The sequence below is a fragment of the Cervus canadensis genome, chromosome 19 (genome assembly GCF_019320065.1).
Source record: "Cervus canadensis isolate Bull #8, Minnesota chromosome 19, ASM1932006v1, whole genome shotgun sequence".
Classification (NCBI taxonomy): Eukaryota; Metazoa; Chordata; class Mammalia; order Artiodactyla; family Cervidae; genus Cervus; species Cervus canadensis.
The window spans coordinates 7,494,337-7,510,712 of NC_057404.1; the positions used below are offsets into that span (position 1 = coordinate 7,494,337).

The 16,376-nt window shown below is 39.7% G+C and overlaps 1 protein-coding gene across 3 annotated transcripts in view; it reads left to right on the plus strand.

Annotated features, from left to right (window-relative positions):
• SMIM14 (small integral membrane protein 14) overlaps positions 1–16,376 on the plus strand; it is a 56,923-nt gene that overhangs the window by 17,572 nt on the left and 22,975 nt on the right. For all 3 annotated transcript variants that reach the window (XM_043438290.1, XM_043438291.1, XM_043438293.1), the window contains exon 2: positions 8,992–9,101. In XM_043438290.1, coding sequence (XP_043294225.1) covers positions 9,027–9,101 — 75 coding nt within the window. In that variant the 5' untranslated portion in view covers positions 8,992–9,026. The remainder of the gene's footprint in view (positions 1–8,991; positions 9,102–16,376) is intronic.

The window sequence follows — 16,376 nt, forward strand, 5'->3', positions numbered from 1 at the left end:
CTGGCCCTTCGTTTTTAATCATCTTCAGGGTTTTGTCTTTCATTCATATCTTATGATCATATCATTCTTAGCCCTGTTGTATTCTTTTAAAATTTTTTCCTCCTGTTGCATTTACCTATATATATATGATAAGGAAATTTGGTAGCCATTGGTAAAGCAAGAAGTAAACAAGTAAGGCCATTTTGGGCAAAAGTCATCTAATGGTCATTCCATTCCAAATTAATGTCAGAACTCTTTGTGGGTCTAGCAAATGACTGAATTATTTGCTTAAAAAATTCATGACTGGTTCTCCTAAGCATTTTGTGTTAAAAGTACTTTTATGTTATACTTTATAAATATTTACTATTTTTCGGTGTCTTACGGAGAAGGCAATGGCAACCCACTCCAATACTCTTGCCTGGAAAATCCCATGGACGGAGGAGCCTGGTAGGCTGCAGTCCATGGGGTCGCTAAGGGTCGGACACGACTGAGCGACTTCACTTTCACTTTCCACTTTCGTGCATTGGAGAAGGAAATGGCAACCCACTCCAGTGTTCTGGCCTGGAGAATCCCAGGGACAGGGGAGCCTGGTGGGCTGCCGTCTGTGGGGTCGCACAGAGTCGGACACGACTGAAGCGACTCAGCAGCAGCAGCAGAGTATTACAAAAGTATGAGACTAACTTTTTTTTTTTTGAGACTAACTTTTATAATCTTGAAACCTATATTGACATTTTAGTATGTTTTGGGGATTTTTGTTACCCCTAGGTATTGTAAAATACCTTCTTTTAAAAAAATATAATTTCTTAAAAAAGAAACCTAGGTGATAATAGCTTCTTGCAAAGATACATTCAAACCACATAGTTTCTTCTGTAAGAGAAATCAAGATGAACTCTCACACACATGGAAATATATAAAGGCCTTCCCACCTAAATTTTTAGGCTTGGAAGACATTTTATTTTATTTTTTTTACTTCCTTTTAGTCCATAACAATTATGACAATAACAAATAGTTCCAAGTAATAGAGCTGAAGTCAAATTGTCAAAAGAAAATCAAGGGTTTGTGGTTACCCTTCAGTTCTTCCAGCTTGTTCCTGGAAGAAGATAGTGTGTTAGTTATAGCATTAAAGAAAACGAGAGTACTCTCCTAATAATATTTCACATTGTCATTGGATGTTATTTTTAATTGCTCTTGGGATTTTAGATCTATTTTTCTGTGTTTACAGTTCTGTTAACTCTTTAGCTAACAGTCTAATAAATAAATATTTAAGTGGAAATAGACCCTTACAAATCTGTCTTTGTAGCCACCTAGAAGAAAGGGAAGCAAATAACCTATAACACATTCTTAATCTTACTGTGATTAATAATCGATAGTATAAACAGCTCCTAAAATCAACTAGACAAAAAGAGTTTGAAAAAGAAGAAATAACTTGAAAAGATGCCTCATTACATAGGTAATAAAAGCAATGAGACATATTTTGGGGCCTGACATTCTGGCAAAAAAAAGTGTTTTTTGGGTATATCTTAAGTATTGTTATATTGTTAGTGATGGTAACACTGTATGAATTGCTAACTACTAGGCTATGCAATTAGTAATATGTACTGTGTACTTTTGGTAGAATTGAAATTGGTAAAGGCTTTTTGTGAATGCCTTTAGACCTAGAGATTTCTTTTCTCTTTTTTTTTACTTCGTCCTACAAAATATGGGCACAGAGATGTTTGTTGCAGCATTATAGTAACAAATGTTGGAAAGGCCCTAAATTACCTTTCCTAAAGGAATGCTAAAATTGTGTGTTCATGCTTTGAAGTATTATATAACCATTATAAAGAATGAAGTAGAGCTGTATATATTGAAAGATCTTCAAGACTTCTTATGTTACTCAAAAGCAAGCTGCAGAACATGTATAATATGATCTCCTGCTGCTGCTGGTGCTGCTAAGTCACTTCAGTCGTGTCCGGCTCTGTGTGACCCTATAGACGGCAGCCCACCAGGCTCCCCCGTCCCTGGGATTCTCCAGGCCAGAACACTGGAGTGGGTTGCCATTTCTTTCTCCAATGCATGAAAGTGAAAGTGAAGTCGCTCAGTTGTGTCCAACTCTTCGAGACCCCATGGACTGCTGCCTACGAGGCTCCTCCGTCCATGGGATTTTCCAGGCAAGAGTACTGGAGTGGGGTGCCATCGCCTTCTCCGAATATGATCTCCTAAAACCTACCAGTATGATGTATGTGTATATATATTTAAGAGGGTATAAATATATATAAAAAGACCAGAAAGTATTCACACTTGACTGTTAACTGTGGTACATCTGGGGAAAGGGAGGAGAATTGGGGAGCGAGAAATGGGAAGGTGGACATTTGCTGTTTTACTCTGTGCTTCCAAGGATACCACTGATACTAAATATGTAACACTGATAATGTTGCTGTTTTACAGATATTTGCTACTAAGTGTGTTTGGCCTAAGCAGGAACCACTTTTTAAAAACTTTTATTTCCTAAAGAATCAATCCTGTATATAAGCATGCAATTCCATGGCATAATTCTAGAAAACACAGAGAAAAGTAGTATCTACTCTTCTCATCTTTTCCAAAGTTGTAAATAGGCAATTGAATTTGACTCCCCAAAGGTGAACTGAGGTAAGTTAAACCTACCTAGCGTGAGCCAGAGTGTTTAAGGTTCTGACCGCAGATAATAAATTGGTTAACAGCACTGGAAAATTCCTTCAGCACATACAGAAACAGGATGACTCAACCGGCTTACTACAGCTGATGTCTCCCAGGGAAGGTTTATTAGTTGTAGTTGGTGGAGGAAATGACCCGGATCTGGGGAATATGGGAAATTGTGTTTGCCCTCCCAGCATACCGAGTGGATTATTTTACTGCTTTCCTGTGCTGAGAGTTGTTGAAGAGTGGATGGTTTGAGAGCTTTAGAAATGTTTTATCCTTTATGCTGCATTAAAAAGTCATCTGTAAACCGTTGCTTAATTTACACCCAGAGTCATTGCTATCACAAATATTCATTATAGTGGGAAAATACTGACGTGATATATAAGTTAAATGCTTGTTATGGCAAATCCTAAAATAGAAGAAAGTAGAAATGTATAAAAGCTCTCTTGTGTCTATCACTCAACCTCAGTAATTATTAATTCATGGCCACTTTTACTTTTACATGTGCCATATTTACTTCTCTCCTCTCCTAGATTATTTTGAACTTCTTCAGTGCACTGTTCTCATTTTTTATGACTTTGGCCTTTTGTGACCAATTGGAGTAAAACTGGTTGTCTTCAAGGGTCAAACCCATAACTTTAATATTATTTAGCCTTGTTCTCAATGCTAAATTGAGGAGGCGAATAACTCCTCTGAAACATGAAAAGCAAAAAGCATTGTTTTAAGTTACTTTCTATGAAAGGGCTCTTCTAGGCTGATTTACCGGAATTCTGATTCAGTAACCCAGTTTTGTCTTGCCCAGGGTAGAACAGCTGCTTAATGTCTTTGGCCACCAAGGGGTTTAAACATGGGGTGGAATTGGGTACCGTTTTTCTTTAGTACTCAGCTGCTGATGAGCATCGGCGCTTGTTCTGAGGTCCTAGCCAGAAGATAACTGTTTCCATTCTATTTTTTTTAAAAAGTAATTTTAAAGTGGAAACTCTTAACTGAAAATAGTACATAAAACAGCTCAAGTTTACATATAGAAATTTCCACAAAAGCATAGCACTATTGAGGAATGTCCTATTTGTAAATACATTTTCTTACTTTACTGGAGGCTAATTAAGACCAGTAGATACTTTTAAATTCTAGTTGATTTACATGTTCCTGGTATATATAGATACAGAGAAAATAAACATTGTCCAGAATTAAAAAATACTTGTTCATTGCTATGGCTTAAGCAAAGACGGAGGTGTTTAGAGACACAGTGACGGCTAAAATAGGCTCCTGCCCTTAGGCTGTGTTTTTGTCTGGTGGGGTGGGTAGTGGTGGAGTCTAATTTTGTAAATCAGATGGATTAAAGAGACCTAAAAATAGCTGTTTTATGATTTTTATAGGTGCTAAAAAACAAGTCTCACTTCATTTTATAAAAGTCAGTTTGCTAGTACTTTCTTAGAGTATTTCTGTGGTAAGGGACTATAGAACTGGATAGCCATTGGACATTTTAATATTTGAATTTTATTTAAAAAAAACTTATCTTCTAATTTCAACCAACATTGTACTGGCCTGACAAGGCCCTGAGAGCGCAGGAGGGAGGACCTGTATTTGTGGGCATTTGTGGATGTCCACACCCAGCACAATCCGAGCCCTTTAGCAGACTTTCAGAGGTGAGCTTTATCTACACATGAGGGTAAATTGTGTTTATTTTCAGGGTTTTGTCTACATTGAAAGCTTATCAATTAAACTAAGTATGGACACAGAGTGGCCTCAGACAAAACTGAAGTGGTCAGAGTTTGTATTTGATATTTCCTACCTTCTGGAGAGGAAGACTGTTGAGCTTAGGTTGCCTTGAACTCCGCTTCCCCTCCCCAAGCCCACTCCCCTTAGCTCAGGTGAGAAGGTACTAGATGGGAAATAGGTTTTCCCTGACTGTTATGCAGCCTGATTTCACCTCAGTGCATGTTGGATGTTTCCCCAAATCATCACATAGAAAAGTGACTCATTCTTTTCAGTAGCTGTATAGGACTTCATGTATTCATACTGTTGTTTACTTAATTAGAGCTACATGGATAAACACTTTGAATTCATATTTTTTGCTCTTATAAAAAACGTTGCAGTGGACATCCTTATACAAAAATTTTGCATGTTTATTTGGATATGGATGTTTAAGTTATCTATGTAAAATTTCCAGTTTTCTGGTAAAAGTCATGTTTAGATTTGCACTTCTTCCACTTTGTAGTTGCTTCTTGGCTCTGTTTGCCTTGGAAACATGCTCTTTGCTCCTTTCATCTGTTAGATTGCCATTTTCATACTGATTTTTCAGAACTATCTGTAAATTAAGGAAATTAACCCTGGTACATATTGAAGGTGTTTTTTAAAAGTTCTTTATTTTACAGTGTATTTTTGGCTTATAGTAATGAATATCACTTTAACTGTCAACATTATTGATCCTTTATAGTTTTTTGGAATTATATTCTTCTACATTCATCCCAGTGACCTGCTTGTGGTTATATATTGTGACTTTTTAAATTTAATTTTTTCTGTATTTTAAAAGTTTTCATATATATGTACATAGTCATTATAAGAAATGTTTAAAAATTAAAATGAATTATATTCTCCTCTCCAGAACTGATCACTCATTAGATTTGATGTATTTTATTCCAGTCCTTTATGTATGCATCATACTTTAATTAAAAGAAATAGGCAACTATTCTACCATTTCTGAATAGTCCTTGGTTAAAAATGGCACCTTTTAAGAAACAGAGCTGAAGATTTTGGCTCTAATTTTTACTAAGAAAGCTCAGACAGTAAACTAGGAAACTTTTCTCAGTGACTGTATATACAAAATCAAACTTTTGGATATGTAATCTCTCATAGAAAACTCTTCTTTGGATTACTACCACTATGCCATATGTATAACACAATTGTTGTTCAGTTGCTCAGTCATGTCCAACTTTTTGCAACTTTTTGCATGGACTGCAGCATGCCGGACTTCCCTGTCCTTCACCATATCCTGAAGCTTGCTCAAACTCATGTCTATTGAGTCAGTTACGCCATCCAGCCATCTCGTTCTCTGTCGTCCGCTTCTCCTCCTGCCTTCAGTCTTTCCCAGCATCAGGGTCTTTTCTAGTGAGTCATGTTTTTGCATCAGGTGTTCAAACTATTGAAGCTTCAACTGCAGCACCAGCCCTTCCAATGAATATTCAGGATTGATTCCCTTTAGGATTGACTGCCTTGATCTCCTTGCAGTCCAAGGGACTCTCAAGAGTCTTTTCCAACAGCACAATAGTCCTTTGAAGTTTGTTTTTTAGAATGAAAAGTGAAAGTGTTAGTTGCTCAGTCATGTCTGACTCTTTGCAACCCCTGGACTCCAGCCTGTCATGGGATCTCCCAGGCAAGAATACTGCAGTGGGTTACCATTTCATCCTCCAGGGGATCTTCCCCACCCAGGGATCGAATCGAACCTGCATCTTCTGCATTGCAGGCGGATTCTTTATAGGCTAAAGTGTCTTTAATTTGCTTGTCCATAAATAACAAGTAATTCTTGGTTAAAGAATTCAAATAACAAAGGACCATATAGTGTATGATTCCATTTACATGAATTGTTCATAATAGACAAATTCATGGGGACAGAAAGCCAGTTAGTGATTACCTAGTACTGGGAAGAAGAGAGGAAAGTGAAGAGTGACTGCTGATGGATAAAGGTTTCGTTTTGGAGTTACAAAGTGTTTTAAAATTGTGGCAATGATCACACAGTTCTGAGAATATACTAAATATTGAATAGGACATTTTCAGCTCCTCAACTGTATAGTATATGATTTATCTCAGTGAAGTTGTTATGAAAAATAAATTCAAGTAATACATATGTGTCTAGATAGAGTAAATATTTCTAAGAGTAACTTTTATAAATATTCTGAAAATAAATAAAGTGCCACCTTTATTACGTTCAAAATTCTGGTAAAATCATAGGTCAGTTTGTCAGCATTCTGTTCTGATCCATTTCTCTCGGTGACTATTTCTGCGTGTGGCCTCACTTTAAAAAGTTAAATTGCTCATGCATCTAGAATTTGCTTTGTTTTAGGAATGAGGGTGAGGAGTCAGCTTTCCCCCAACACTGTTTTTGGAATAGCTTATCTTTCCCCCCGTGATTTGATGCGCTGCTCTTTAGTTCTTCTGGGTCTGTGTTACACATTTCTTGCATCTTCATAGTCTTTGCCTCCGTGCATTTTCCAAGATCCTAGTTTGTGTTCATTATCATTATTCTGAATTCTTTTTCTGAAAGGTTGCCTGTCTCCACTTAATTTAGTTGTTTTTCTGGGCTTTTATCATGTTCCTTCATCTGGGACATAATCCTCTGCCTTTTCTGCCTGCCTGACTTTCTGAGATTTGTGGGTTTGTTCTGCAGGCTGCAGGGTTGTAGTTCTTCTTGCTTCTTCTGTCTGCTTTCTGGTGGATGAGACTATCTAAAAGCTTGTACAAGCTTCCTGATGGGAGGGACTGGTCGTGGGTAGAACTGGGTCTTTGCTCTAGTAGTGGGGGCAAGTTTAATAGAACTTGAATCCGTTTGTCTGCAGATGGGTGGAGCTGTGTTCCCTCCCTGATCAGGGTTTGGCATGAGGGGACCCAGCCCTGGAGCTTACAGGCTGTGCGGTGGGCTGTTGCTGGCCTCTGAGAGGGCTTCCACCCCACACCGCTGTTGCCAGTGCCCTTGTCCCTGGCAGGGAGCCCCAGCACGCCTCGCCTCTGCAGACCTGCCAACACTGGCAGACAGGCTCTGTGGTCACTGCTGCTTTCCTCTGGGTCCTGCTCCGCACAGGACTTCACGTGCCCTCCATGAGGGAGTCTCTGCTTTCCCCCGTCCTGTGTAAGTTCTGTAATCAAATCCAGCAGACCGTCACAGTCAGATTCTCTGGGGATTCCTAGTCCTGTTGCCAGACCCCCCAGGACGCCAACCCTGATGTGGGGCTGAGAACCTTCATTCCAGTGGGAGAACGTCAGAGGCGTAATTGTTCTCCAGTTTGCGCATCACCCACCGGGCAGTTATAGGATTTGATTTTTATCATCATTGTGCCCCGCTTACCATCTCATTGTGGCTTCTCCTTTGTCTTTGGATGTCGGGTATCTATTTTTGGTGGGTTCCAGAGTCTTCCTGTCGATGGTGGTTCATCAGTTAGCTGTGATTTCAGTACTGTCACAAGAAGAGGGATGTCCTTCTACCGGGCCACCTTGGACAAATCTCCTCACTTGTTTCAAAGTCTTCCCAGCCATTTCCTGGATATTGTCTTGTTAATTCATGTCCCTCCCCTCCCTTCCCCTCCCCCTGACAATGATATCGTTTTAGATAACTCATTTTTTCTTTCTTTCAGAGGACTTTCCTGGTAGGATAAAGACTAAAGCGGACATGGCTTTGCCGTTGTTGTTCAGTTGCTAAGCCGTGTCCAAATCTCTGCGACCCCATGGACTGTAGCATGCTAGTCTTCTCTGTCCTTGGGATTATCCTGGCAGGAATGCTGGAGCTGGTTGCCATTTTCTTCTCCATTTGACATAGCTTAGGCTGCTTTAGTGAAACAGCACAAACCGAATGGCTTAAACAACAGACATTTATTTCTCACAGTTCTGGATTTTGGGAGGCCTGTGATTAAGGTGTCTGGTGAGGAATCTCTTCCTCCATGTGTAAATGGATGCCTTCTTGCAGTATCTTCACATGTTAAAGAAAGAGATATCATGTCTCTTCTTTAATGGCACTAATCTTGTTTATAAGGGCTCTCCTCTGATAACCTTATTACCCGCCAAAGGCAGTGGTAGTGGTTTAGTAGCTTAGTCATGTCCAACTCTTTGTGACCCCATGGACTGCAGCACGCCAGGCTTCTCTGCCCTTCAGTATCTCCTGGAGTTCGCTCAAACTAATGTCCATGGACCATCCAACCACGGTCCATGACATCCATGGACCATGGCCATCCAACCATCCTACCTCCAGATACCATCACCTTGGGGATTAAAACTTCAACATAAGAGTCTGGGGAGGGGGGCAGCGGTTGGCACAAACGTTCAGTCCATAGCAGTGCTGAGGCTAACAAAGTTAAAGGATTAGGTGATTGAGCAGAATAGGGCTCTAGTAGCATCGTCTTCACAGGTGGGACCAGGAGAGTATATGAAGACTTTTGCATTTATAGAAAATCAGTCTGGTGATAAAGTGGTAGCCAGTCATTTGTATAGATTCATAATTCATTTAAGATTAGTAATTGATAGATATGTCAATAAATTTGAACTATAAAGAGAACTATTATGAATCTATACATAACATGAAGTCTTCATAGCTCAAGAGAAAGAGTAACTCTGAATAGCAGTCTTATGATATTTTTTCCTTCCTCCTAGATTTAAACAGTCAAGTTAAATCAAGCTGGGTAATCATGGCAGAAGGTGGATTCGATCCCTGTGAATGTGTTTGCTCTCATGAACATGCGATGAGAAGGCTGATCAATCTGGTGAGATGAACAGGACAGTCCTATTCAGAACTGAACTGTACCCCCTCTGTCTTGTTTTTGGGAGAATGTTGGTTATTGGAAAATTTTCATCCAATGGGCTCTAAAAATTACTTCATAATGAAAATTCCACAGTGGCTTAAGTCATAATAGTTACAGTGCTTGCCAGCATTTCTTGTTTTGTTTTTCCGAGCATTTCTTTTACTAGAGATGAAAACAGATTGCTGTCTTCATTTATAGTAGATTTATGTTGGTGGAATTCACCATCATGAGTGGGAAACACACATTTATGTAGACTTTTCTGTATTAATGCGTATAGTTTTTGGTTATACAGAGCTCGTTTACCTGATAAGCTATTATGAAATCACACATCCTCTTATGATATAGTTCAAATCCTACTCTAAAAAATGGCATGACAATAAAGATTTCTATATAGATCATTTCCAAATCCAAAGCAGTTATTTGACAGAGACAGATTTCTGAACAAGTTTTTGATAGGTTCTATTGGAGTATAGTGAGATTTCAATTGTAGGTTTTTAAAGACTTTCCTAGTCTATAACCTTAAACGCAAGGCTGTTTATGTAATATGCAATTTTTACATATATATATAATGTATACATTGTTTATATATTATACTTTATATTTTTATGTACAAAAGGAAAGCCTTCATTAATAGTCACAATAAAATACAATTGACCCTTGAACAACAAACCCTTGAATGGGTTTGAACACTGAGGGTCCGTTTATGTGCAGATTTTTTTCAGTAGTAAATACTGCATACAGTACTGCATGACCCGCGGTTGGTTGAATCTGAGGATGTAGGACTGCTTGTTTGGAGGAATTGCAGTACAGAGGGCCGACTATAAGTTACACGTGGATTTTCAGCTGTAAGGAGGGTTGGTGTCTCTACCTCCTCATTCAAAGGTCAGCTGTATGTTATTACTATGTTATTGATTATAACATTTTGTTTGTTTATAATAATCTTGTACGGGGTATATTATTATAGTCCAGTTAATAAAGGCTGGTTCAAACATTTGCTGAAATACTTGAATTGTTGGTAGTTAATTAGCAAGTTTCCTGCTCACTCAGTGTGTATGTAAAGTAATCAGAAGTGCATTGATTACCAATGATACTCCTTTGAGAGTTAGCTTATACTAGGACTTATGATCTTTAAAAATGCTTTAAGAGAGTAGAGATGAACTAGGAACTTAAAAATTAAATCAGACTTTTTTTTTAATCTTCATTTTTATTTTTATTTTTTTTTAGAATAACATATTTATTCAGCAATCCCACAGAAAAGAATCCCTACAGATAAAAATTGAGTTTATGAATTATATAGTTCTCTACTAGGAGAAGGCAGTGGCAGCCCACTCCAGTACTCTTGCCTGGAAAATCCGATGGATGGAGGAGCCTGGTGGGCTGTAGTCCATGGGGTCGTGAAGAGTCAGACACGACTGAGTGACTTCACTTTCACTTTTCACTTTCATGCATTGGAGAAGGAAATGGCAGCCCACTCCAGTGTTCTTGCCTGGAGAATCCCAGGGACGGGGGAGCCTGGTGGGCTGCCGTCTGTGGGGTCGCACAGAGTCGGACACGACTGAAGCGACTTAGCAGCAGCAGCAGCAGTTCTTTACTGAATCAGACTTTTTTGAGTATAGAAATATGGCAGTATCATCTCTCTGATAACTTGACATAAAAATAGATTGTCTGAATAATCCCTTCAGTCATGTCTGACTCTTTGTGACCCTGTGGACCATAGCCCACCGGGTTCCTCTTCTGTCCATGGGATTCTCCAGAGAAGAATGCTGGAGTGGGTTGCTGAGCCCTCCTCCAGGAGATCTTCCTGACCCTGGGATTGAACCAGAGTCTCTTCTGTCTCATTCACTGATAGGCGTGTTCTTTACTGGGAGCACCACAGGGGAAGCGCCAATCTGAGGAGAGAAGAGTTTAAAAAGTACTGTCTGGGAGCTCCCTGGCAGTCCAGGGGTTAGGACTCCACACTTCCACTGCAGCGGGCCGGGGTTCATTCTCTGGTCTGGTAACTAAGATCCCACAAGCTATGTGGTCCAGCAAAATAAATTAGTAAATAAATCTCTCCTGTTTATTTATAATGTTTAAGCTGATAGTTTTAATATCTTAATTCAACCAAATATAAGGCAGACTTTTTTCAAATCACTGTGGTGTTAGGAACAAAAGATAGACTTGTCATCTATTTGTAGTAAAATTTCTCAGGATATTATTTTTAATGAGGATTGCTACCTCTTCTTATTTTGTAGTATAATACTTTTTATCTTTAACGCACTTTATTTTATTCGCTTTGCTGCTTTCTAAGAGCTAGCTAAAACTAAGCCCTGCTCTTAAGGGTTCCCTGTGCAGGCCTCTTCTCTTTAGTAGATTGTCAGGGAAGCCATGTTTAGCTTGGTTTTTAATGAGCATATTGTTTCATGTTTGATGGTATATTATTTATAGCAATCTTGGTTTGAAATAGTTATTTTGTGATAAAATGGATTTCAGATTTTATAAATCTTTTAAAAGATCCACATCTCAGTGTGTGCTAGATATTTTCACATCAGTACAAATTGCTGATGAATGATCTGCTTGTGTATAGCATGCTGATAGTTTGATAGATGTTGAATTGTGCTGTTTAATTTTTATTTCGTTTGTATTCTTCTATTTAAATTCAGAATCAAGCAACATTCTGGGGTCATAACTACTCTTCGCTGGTGTTTAGTTCGGTCGCTCAGTCCTTGTTGGTATTTAAGTGCTTTCTAAACATTGTTTCTAAAAAAGTGTCTTTAGAAATATGGTCTCTAAATTCAGAAATTCAAATATTTCTGAATAATACTATTTATAGTAATCAAAAGTTATAAGCATCCTAAATGTCAACTAGTAGAGCAGTGATTATATCATGGAAATTATATGATAAAATCTTGTTTGCAATAGTTGTATTTGAAAAATATTTAAAAACACAAGGGAAATAATGTGTGTTATATGAAATGAAAAAAAAAAGATACACAGATGGTATTTAGTATGATCTTGCTTTTGTGAGCACACATACCTCATATAGATGTGTGCATAGGGAGAATAGAAGAGAATACATCCAAATGTTAAAATTGGCAATCTCTGGGTTGTGGAATATAGGGTGAGACTTCTCTTTTATAGTTTCCTGTGTTTTCTGTGATAATAAATCTTATAGTCAGAAAAAGGGAATCTAATGGAAGCTGTCAACATTCTCATTTAAATGTTATCAGTGTCCCTTTTGTGACATCGGGCGTCTTTCTGCCTCTCATGCATGTGCTATGTCCTACTTACACTCCACAGGGTCCTTTTTTCGCAGTACCTCTTGTCTTATTACCTTGTAGAACTCTTAACTCTACAGCCTATATTTTAAAAGCAGCTTATCTGCGTTTAATATAATTTTTCTATATTAGTTATAGCTACCAGAATGTAGATGTCTCCATGCTCAGGAAACTCACAGGTATAATAATACTGTGTTATAGTGTGATGACAGGGCAGAGATTCGTATTTTTTTAAAAATTGGACATTTAATTTATCTTTGTAATAAAGTAACATCTCATTAATTTCAAGTCCTAATTTGGAACTTTTGTTATTTTCAACTTCATGTATAATAAAATTGGATTTTCTTATAGGTTAGAGTATTACCAATTCCTGAGAATTTAAAATGTTAATAGCAAGTAAAAACTTGAAACCTGAGGATTTTAGTGACTGGTTATGGTTAGCTCATTAGCTGTATGTTGCTAATGAGCTGCAGTTTTGTTTGGCCTATTCTGTGGAAATAGGTGGGCTTTGCCAAGGAATATATTCAGCTTAGGAGCAGTTAAGATTTTACCATTAATTCCTTTCCATTTTAATAAAGTACTGTTCATTCACAATTAAAAATTAATTTATCTTCCTGACTTAGTAATTATATCAGTTGTAAGTTCTTCCTTGTAAGTAATAGAAGTTCTAACTGATTTAAGCAGAAAAAGGACATATTAAAAAAGTATTATGTGGCTCACATCAAACAGACTGGCATGGAAAATGATCAAAGGGATCAAAGCGAATGTAAATACCAAAATGAGCCCATGCTTTTAAAACTGGCCCAGCCAAAAAGCTGCTGCTCCTGAACGTCAGACTTTTGTATATTCAGCTGTTGATACACTATCTCCATTTGGACAAATAGTAGACATTTTATACTTGATGTGTGCATAACTAGACTTTTCTCAGCCCCAACCTTATGCTTCTGTCTTCTCTCTCTCTCTCTTTTTTGACCACACCATGCAGCATTTTAGTTCCCTGACCAGGGATCGAGCCTGGGCCACGGCAGTGAAAGCGGAGTGCTAACCGCAGGACTGCCAGGCAGTCCCCTGACCGGGGATCGAGCGTGGGCCACGGCAGTGAGAGCGGAGTGCTAACCGCAGGGCTGCCAGGCAGTCCCCTGACCAGGGATCGAGCCTGGGCCACGGCAGTGAGAGCGGAGTGCTAACCGCAGGGCTGCCAGGCAGTCCCCTGACCAGGGATCGAGCCTGGGCCACGGCAGTGAGAGCGGAGTGCTAACCGCAGGACTGCCAGGCAGTCCCCTGACCAGGGATCGAGCCTGGGCCACGGCAGTGAGAGCGGAGTGCTAACCGCAGGGCTGCCAGGCAGTCCCCGTCTGCTCCGCTCACTCCATGATTCTGCTGCTCAGGCAACAGTGTTGCATCATCTTTACTCTGTTCTTTCAGCCCAGTGGCTAACGCGGAAACCAGGGGTCAGTTTTGAAAAGTCCCTCTGGATCAACCTTAAAAGTATATATCCAGAATCCATCCCTTTCTCACACTTGCAGTGCAACACCCTAGTCTAACCTACACTGTCATTTTTGCCAGGATTATTGAAATTAGCCTTCTTGTCCGTCTCCTTGCTTCTATCCTCTGGTCATCTCCATTCTCTTCGACTGTAGTCTCACTACAGCAGCTGAAATGATTTATTTCTGGTAAGTCAGGTAATAGACCTCCTTTACTCACAGCTATGCAGTAGCTCCCCATTCAGACATTTGTAGCAGAAAAAAAACTAGGGACTTCCCTGGCGGACCAGTGGTTAAAACTCTGCACCCCCACTGCAGGTGGCACAAGTTTGATCGTTTGTTTGGGGGACTAAGATCCTGCATGTCATGCTGTGCAACCAAAAAAAAAAAACCCACAAAATTTATGTGGCCCCGTGTAATCTGTCCCCCTCTACTGGTTCCCCTTTGCTCACTTAGTTCTACCAGTTGCCATTCCTGAAAAATAACAGGTCACATCCAAAGGATCAAGAGTCTAAATGACTTTAGACTTCTCAACAGCAAAACTGGGAGGTAACAACACAATGACTTTAAATTGTGAAGGGAAATTATTACCAATCCATCATTCTATATCCAACCAAACTGTCAGTCAAATAGGGTCTTCAAAAATTTTGCCTCGTGTACTGTCTCTTTCACTGCTGGGCTCTGGTTTGATCCCTGGTGGGGAATTAGGATCGTACAAGTCCCATGGCATGGCCAAGAAAAAAGAGGAAGACATGGAGGTAAATGCTAAAATAAAATAATCAGCTCAAAGTTGAAAGTGGTGTGCCTCTGTGGAGGCGGAAATAGGAAGCGGTGAGGAAATGCTCTTTTGGAGAATAAATTGATAGAACAGTTTAAGTTGCTTACATGCATAACTAATAAAAATTAAAGAGCAAAAATCCTTACAAGTTTGTGAATACAAAAAGGTGTGACTTGTGGATAACTAATTATGTTGTGTGTCTTTCCCCCTCTGTGGAATATAACATGCTACCAGGCAGAAACCGGGATGACTGCTTTTTAAAGGAAAGTGGAAGATATTCATGGGAGGACTACTAGTTGGGTATTGAGGACCAAGACAGAAGCCAGGGTAACCCCAGCCTCTATAGTGAATGTGAAATAGGAAGGAAAAAAAGGATGCCTGGTCCGAGAATGGAATGCACTAGTAAGCCTTAAAATGAAGCCTTCCCTACCTGGAGCCTTAAGAGGTTCTCTAGGCTGTCTGCATGGGTCCCTGGAGAAGGAAATGGCAACCCACTCCAGTATTCTTGCCTGGAGAGTCCCATGGACAGAGGAGCCTGGTGGGCTGCAGTCCATGCAGGCTGCCTGCATGCTTCCTTGATAAGGGACACTGTTTGTATACCCTAAGTGCTCACCCAGCCTAGTCCTTCATTAATAAATATGAACAGAAAAACAAGCAAAGAGTTGAAGAAAACAAAAGTACTACAATGTGGTCTCAGGTACAGCTACATTAGAAGACAAGAGGAAACAGATCCTTCTACTATGAAAAGTCATAATGGGGAGTTCCTTGGTGGTGGCCCAGTGGGTTAAGAATCCACCTGCCAATGCAGGGGACATGGGTTTGATCCTTGGCAGGGAAACTAAGTTCCCATGTGCCGCAACTACTGATGCCCAGGTGCTCTAGAGCCTCTGCTGCTCAACGGGAGAAGCCACCACGACGAGAAGCCCAAGCCCTGCAGCTGGAGAGCAGTGCAGCGGTGAAGACCCAGTGCAGCCAAAAAACCAAAAACAAGTCGTGATAAATGGAGAGCTGTGAATGCTGACCCGTGCAAGTGCGTGTGCGGGTCTTAAGTACCACTGGCAACATGATTATTTTAAGTGGTAAAGTTACAATGTCACCAAGTTCTTGGTGGAGTTAAAAACAAAATTAATATCTTCCCTTGATTTAAATGTGAAAGTCCAGTTAAATTCCTCAATAATTCTGTGTCAAGTAAAACCACCCAAAAAATAACTGTGTTAGTCTTTGAAATGGGCTTAGATTTTAGGCCCAGGTTTTTCACTTACATGAATATGTGGCAGGACCTTTGAAAGCTAGGGGGGATGCCAGCCAGTCACAACAACCAGAGAGCTGCTTCGCAGATGTCCGGATGCCCTGGTACTGGCCCACTTGAAAACCTTTGAATCGGGGGAGAGTTAGGGTTCGTAAAAAAAGGAAACCCAAATAAGCTGAAGGCAGACGTGAAGAAGAGAAGCGTGGTTAATAGAAAGCATAAAGTAAAATGTCATGTGTGAGTGGATTATACTCACTTATTGAAAGAGACAGATTGGAGTTTTTAAATGCTATTTACAGGGGAGATAGACACTGAAAACAAACTATCGTAGATGAGTGATAAACAAGCGGAGAGGGGGGAAGCTGTCCCAAAAGGATGTGGTGTTAATCTCAGACAAAATAGACTCCAAAGCCAAAACAGTTGAACACAGAAATGATGCTGTCAAAAAAGAAAATCCATCGTGTTTGT